Source organism: Gadus morhua, chromosome 12 (assembly GCF_902167405.1).
Source record: "Gadus morhua chromosome 12, gadMor3.0, whole genome shotgun sequence".
NCBI classification, from domain to species: Eukaryota; Metazoa; Chordata; class Actinopteri; order Gadiformes; family Gadidae; genus Gadus; species Gadus morhua.
The window spans coordinates 5,424,627-5,431,585 of NC_044059.1; the positions used below are offsets into that span (position 1 = coordinate 5,424,627).

The 6,959-nt window shown below is 43.9% G+C and overlaps 1 protein-coding gene across 2 annotated transcripts in view; it reads right to left on the reverse strand.

Moving 5' to 3' along the window:
* Nucleotides 1–6,959, reverse strand: part of gng12b (guanine nucleotide binding protein (G protein), gamma 12b) — a 22,776-nt gene continuing 15,817 nt past the window's right edge. The window contains exons 1-3 of one of the 2 annotated variants that reach the window (XM_030373405.1): nt 2,609–3,730; nt 2,069–2,195; nt 1–1,452 (exon numbers count right to left, since the gene is read on the reverse strand). In XM_030373405.1, the coding sequence (XP_030229265.1) occupies nt 1,327–1,452; nt 2,069–2,164 (222 nt within the window). In that variant the 5' untranslated portion in view covers nt 2,165–2,195; nt 2,609–3,730 and the 3' untranslated portion in view covers nt 1–1,326. Of the gene's footprint in view, nt 1,453–2,068; nt 2,196–2,608; nt 3,731–6,959 lie in introns of those variants that run through there. The other variant, XM_030373404.1, reaches the window with a different exon arrangement.

A 6,959-nucleotide genomic window follows, 5' to 3' on the forward strand; every position in this document is an offset into this window, starting at 1 on the left:
TTTACATCGTTTGGAAATTCTTTTATTTAAATCGATTAACACATTGATCAGGTCCTTACATGTTTTATTTGTTGGATAAATTCCGCCATAATTGTTGACAACGGTCTCATAGACACACACACGCATGCATTCACACACACTCACACACAAACACAATTCAGACGAGTAGCTAAAACGTATGTGAGTGCATGTAAATACACATATTCATTCATTGTGTGTCCTAGCATTATTGCATCTACACCTAGAAAGATTTTAAACGACCTGTCCTTAGTTATGTGTAATTAAACATGAGACGAATGTCAATAGTCACCCTGGTACACGGATTAATGCATCTCAGCTCTCTGATGGATTGTGCGGAGGAAAATCCCCATGGCAACTGTAAACACAGAATTTTTTGGTACAAGCTGGTGACAGTCATGTTTATGTAAGTTCTAACAGCTTTTAAGACTAACTGATAGCATGATAACAAATATGGAAGCCGACACACGGTGAGATATAGAAAATCTACAGCGTTTTTAAATACATTTAAGGAGTACCTAATTTAAAGGGGCTAATCTACACTAATACATTTGCCACAAACATCTATACCTTACCAGAAGTGTGAGGAGTGTCAAGTGAAAAACCATCATCTTGCAGTTGTTTCTATTGCATACGAAGTACAGAAAGGCAGAAAGCCATTGCATTGATATAAAAAAAAAAAATGATCTGAAGCTTTGAATAACATTTCATTATGCCCTACTGGTGAAACCCTCCATTAATTCCTATAAATCCAATAAATCTACCTGGAGAAAGTAGGTTCCTTCTCTGCATTAAAAGATCATACATTGCATCTTTAACATTGGAGTAATATCTAATGTTATTTTTAATGGCACAATACCTAATATTATACCTCATACTGTAGTGAATTCTTTATCTATCTATGCTATATCGGCTAGCTTTTATATGCTATATCTGCGAGCCGTTTTATCTGATGATATATCTGCTAGCTTTATATTTCATGCTATATCTGCAAGAATTATATCTGCTGCCATATCTGCTAGCTTTTATATCCAGTGCTACATCTGCTAGCTGTTATATCTGATGTTACATGCTAGCTGAAGTACAGTGGCTGGGTGTTCTTTGGTGTACTTGGTGTGCAGTAAAAGGGCATCCATATCCAACCGCTGTTCAGAAGCAGGTGTTTGGTAACCAATTTAGAGAGGCCAACGACCTTAAGGCTAACGTTTCTATGGTACAGTTTCACTCATGAGTTTCAGTTTGAGTCTTGTTTTCCGGAACAGAATAATGGGGGGGGAAAAAGCATGAGAAGAATACAGGCCGAAAGTGCTACAAAATGGCGCATGGCTTCTTCTCCTTGAAGGGGTTTTCGGAGGCAGGGATGCCATTGAGCAGGGGATCGTACTTGGCCTGCTCCCGGCAGAAGTGCATGAGGTCTGAAGACGCCTTGGACACCTGGGCAGGGAGGGGGGGATAGGTTGAACAGATATGTTCATATAGCCATATTCACAAAGCACTGTTAAGACATCCAACTCTATATTCATAATTCATAATTGCCTATCCATGCCCATCCAAAAGGTTCTGGAATCAAATCCCCAATGTCAGCAATTCCACCTGTAGTCATTCTGGGGCAAGATGCACTAACCTCTGTCTGCTCACATGGAGCTACGGTATTCACTGCAAGTCCCCCCCTTAGAGAGAAGCATCCTCCCAAACAAATAGTAAAATATTTACAGAAAATGATCTTCGAAAGTGAAAACAAGAACGTGAAACACCTTGGTTGCACAAAGGCTAAGAGCAAAGTGCAAAAAGGATAAAGTGCAGATTGTTTCAAGTGGATTTAGCGTGTGCATATTAAAGAACAAAAGGTCATGAAATGCTTGGACTCCAGGCCTACTAAACCAGGAAAACAATAAAAAAAAAAAACAAGAGATAAAAGAAAGAAAGCCCAACATAAATAAGTCTACATTTTATTTGTTTGGTACCGGGACAATAAAAAGACTTTAGACAGAGTGATGGTAAATGAAATAAATAAGAATAAAAGGTTTGTTGCGTGTGAACCCAGGTGTACCTTGATCCTCTCCATGCAGGCCTCCTGTCTGAGCTGCTGGACGCTGCGACGGGCCTGGGCCAGGCCACTGGAGCTCTGCACCTTAGCGTTGGGCATGGTCCCTCCGCGTCAGACACTGCCTGCAGCCCTGCAGGGTGGGGGAGACGGGTGAGTTGACCTGTACCGAGACTATGACCACAGTTTGGGTCAACTCATATGGGGTTTCATCCACCAAAATTGGATATTCAAAGACTGGAGGAATTTGGAAATGAGAAAAATTGATATTTTAATTGTGATCAGAAATAATTCATTTTCTTAGTTTCAGTTTGGATAGCCTGACAATATTTAGGAAAACCGTTTAGGAAATGCTATGGTAGTCAGAAAACCTTTCTCAAGAAAATATATCAGTGAGCTCTGGCTTAGTGTGGGTGTGATTGCATTTATGCATACACTGCTGTCATCACTGGGGACACCATTCACACTGTAGCCGGATTATGAATTCACTCACATTCCCATTCCACCATTCATATTCACCCAATCACAAACAAATGGAGAACCAACCTAATCAGAAGTTAACATGTTGGGAGAAGTTAGGGTTGGCTATCCTGCTCTGGGACACCTCTGCAGAGGACTTACAAAAACAAATGCAAATGAAATGCTGCTGCAACATTCCAGCGAAGATCTACGTGTTTATTTATGAATGTTGGCATGAGTGCGAAATTAATATTTACCAGCAACAATTTTGCTACTTCCCTAAAACCATTCATGGGAAATGACAAAAATAAAAGCGATGTCCCAATCATTTACCAAATTCTTGTTTCACAAGTGATTCTGGTAACATTGTTGGGCTGAGTTGAAGAATTAGGTTAGAGATGGAGTCTTGGTACTTAGTAGAGATGGTGAAGTTTAGGCATCATTTAGAGATAGTTATGTTAGGTATTAGGTTAGAGATGGTCAAGTTAGGAATTAGATGAGATATGGTTAGAGTGGCTTTCGCTGAGTTTCAGTTTTGTTTTCTTTGGCAGCACTTACTTTGAAAGAAAACAGTACACCGCTACACACAAGTTCGTAGAATAGCAAGTCTGTTGCAGTAACTCCACTATGCCCTCTCTGGCGTCACTAACTGAGATGCTTGTGACTTCAATGCATGACGGGAATGTTGCCGCCGACACCCAGTTCATAACAAACAAAATACTGCCTATTGCAAGAGCTAGCGTCAGTGTGCCTTGCCTTGCCTTGCCTATTATCTCTTTTGGCGATGGATAGTGACTGAACTGACGTTTATCTAAATTTGAATTGGAGAAAATTTGGAGAACTTCAAGATGGTCACTTTTTATAAACGTTGGTTAGGTTAATATCAAGCTAAGAATCTAGAAAGTAAAGTAATGCTTTATGAGAAAGCACCAGTCCATATGGACTGCAAATATGGGCCAAGAATAGAAGAAAAACACGGTCAGCATTTAGCCCTTGTTCAAAAACCAGGCTTTGAGGAGCAAAGGAAATTGGAAAGAATCACACAAATACTCAACGAGGCCTTATGCCTCTCTGTGCTATTCTGTGCAGACTAGCATGTAGTGAGTCATGTCTACCACTTGCCAGCCGTTGTTACCGGTAACAGTGAGAGGCTTCGAAAACCCCTTAAAGAGCGAGGAAGGAACAGGAGAGGAGGAGGAGGGGGGAGCCAATCAGAGAGGAGGAGTAAAGAGGAAGAGGGGAGAGTAGAGAGAATGAGAGGAGGAAAAGAGGAGAGTTGAGTAGAGAGCCGGAGAGGAGGAGGAGATAGAAGGAGATAGAAGGAGAAGAGAGACAGTAAAGAGGATTAGAGACGAGTAGAAATAAAGAGGAACAGAGATAAGCAGAGAGAAGGGGAGGAGGGAAAGAGTAGAGTAGAGAGGAGAAGAAAAGAAAGGAGAGGAGGGTAGAGAGGAGGAAAAGTAAAGAGGCACAAAGTCTGCATCCCCCCCCCCTTCCTCTTCCTCCGCAGGAAGCATGGATCACCAGACATGCTCTGAAGTATAAATGATTAAATATGGTGCGGCCGAGTTAAAAATAGCGAGGCAGAGAGCTACGGACGTCTGCTATAACACAAAGAGGGCTAAAAATAGAACGGGGCCGAATGCAGTAGAACGGCGAATGTTTTGTATTATGACCATGACAATAAATATAAATAACTAAATGAAGCATAAAAATAAACATGTTGTGCACCTCAATGACATCAGTCAGCATTAGTCATAGTTACTATTAGTCATATGTGATTCTTAAGCATAGTTGATCTCGTTGTTGTTAAGGAAATACTGTCCAAACCCTCCGACACAAACCCTGGTGTCCACACTGGGGACTATAAACCACCAATGCATTGTTTCTGTCATGCTGCAGATCCCATTGTTCCCATCGTCTGCCTCAGTGCGTTGCTGACCAAACAGCTTCTCTGTCTCCACAGCTGTGACCCCCAGAGAAGCTGTGGCCCAGCCTAGAGTGACTGCACACCGGTCACTCTAGTGTGGGCTTCCAGAGGACGTCTCACGCCCGACCACACCAGACGCACAGAGAGACACACCAGAGCACCAGACCTTCCCCGCTGCGTCAGCGGAGACGTGGCCCCTGCCCTGCGTGACGTTGGCGGGGGTCCCCGTGTGACGCCAGCGGAGAGACCGCTCCAGTGGGCAGCAGAGTGACTACTTTAGGGTGCAGCCGGCTGGAAGAGAGAGAAGGAGGACTTGGCCTTTTCTCCCGCCTGCTCAGCACGCCTCGTGGTGACATCACACTGAAACAAGAGATGAGTGTACTGAGGACGCGCACGCTTGCATGCACACACACACACTCGTGCACTAATGCAAGCACACACACACACAAACTGGTACACAGAACGTCTCATTTTCTCTCACACACACTGTCTCGTTTTCTCTCACACACATTCTCTCTCTGTCTCTCTAACTCTCGCTCACTCATGCACAAACACAGACTATCAGACACACACACACACACACACACACACACACACACACACACACACAAACAGATGCTCACGCTGTTGTTTTCTCTCGAAAACACACTCTCTCTCTATGTCTCTCTAACTCTCACTGACTCATACACAGACACAGACAAACAAGCGCACACACAAAAAAGCACTGCTAGGTTCCCTTGACAGGAGGGCACCTGCATGTTTTTCACTGTGCATTTGTGTGCCCTTTACAGGAGAGTGTTTGTCGTGGTAGTTTCTGTACCAGTGAAAAGGTTACTGAGCTGAGTCAGAATAACCGCTACGGCTCAACGGTGCCGCGCTCTGTTCCCACCCTCACCACTGGGAGAGACCAGCTGTTTGTAGCGACTGATTTAGATTCAGACTGGTCGGCTCTGCTCACGCTGTGAGTAATGATGGGGTAGTGTTCAGTTGGTCCACACCCCTGCATCCACAATATGGAAATATGGAGGTTTATGTTTGCTGTGATTGCGCGTAAGGACCACCCATGCATCCTTATGATGTGTCCAGACATGATACAATCAATGAAAGCACCACAAGTACAACAATACTAATAAAATGGACTTGCGTTTCTATTCATGTTGCTTGAAGGCTCATTGGCTTGATTCAACTGCAGAATTCCCCTCACAAATGCACTGGTTGTCACCGGGAGGGGGGGAGGTATGTTCGCTATGTTAACAATATGAACTAACAATGCTTCCCGCTGTCTAGTAGAGGATAATATCTGACAAGATGTAAATCTAGTTAAAGATTTTCTCAAAATAAACAGACGCAGCATTGTGATAACAAAGGCAGGAAAGTCTAGTCGTGGGTGTGTTTGACTCCTAGCTGAAAGGCACTGGGTTCGATCCCTGAAATCTGCAAGCAAAATGCCCTGACCATAATGCTGCGCATCTAACAAAAACTAAGTCCCTTTGGATTTAAGACTCTGCTCAAAGACTTCATAGTAAATAGCAAAGTCTAGAAATTAAAAGTCCACCCCAGGATTTCCATTCTCCCTCTGGGTTAACAAATAAACTCCAATCCAGATTTTTTGGTGTTAAGTCCAAAGGAGCTCATGGAAACAGGGATCAGGGAAGAATGGCACGCCACACGTGAGAGATTACCGACGTCGGACTTTGTAATTCTCGGCAGTGACGAGAGCATTCCTGGAATACCTTTGTGTGCTCGTCCCTGGCCCACATCACAGTTCCTGCTGTGGCCTTGAGGTGGCACGCCCCAACACACACGCACGCATACACACAAACGCTCACACACACACACACACACATGCACACACACACACACACACACACACACACACACACACACACACACACACACACACACACACACACACTCACACACACATTCACACACACACACACACACACACACACACACACACACACACACACACACACACACACACACACACACACACACACACACGCACACATGCACGCACACACACAAACACACACACACACACACACACCAAACTCAGAACTCACCACCAAACCATTCACATCAACATGTGCATTCATAGCAAAACTGCATTCCTACCACTGTATTTTCGTCTTGTGCTTTTTTGAACTTGCTCCCAGGGATCTCACAGGTGGGCCCCTGCAGTAAGGTGAGGCCCCTGGAGTCTGAACTTAAGAGAAACAGAGAGGCACAGTGTGTGTTCAGTTGGTCTGCTGCAGCGTTTCTCAAACCATGGGGCGGAGTTGGAGTTGGATCATGACCTGACATCACACAGGAAAAGGATCACCAATTCATTCCATGAACGCATTAAGGTCCACTGAAATGGTCTTCAAGGTCTGGGATGAAAAGGTTTAAGATCCGCTAATCTACTGTCACAATAATCAACCAAATCCTCAACAGACATGAGAGAGGGTAGAGAAATTCACGTGTGTAATTGTGGTTATGTTGCTGCCGTTGTGTTATAAT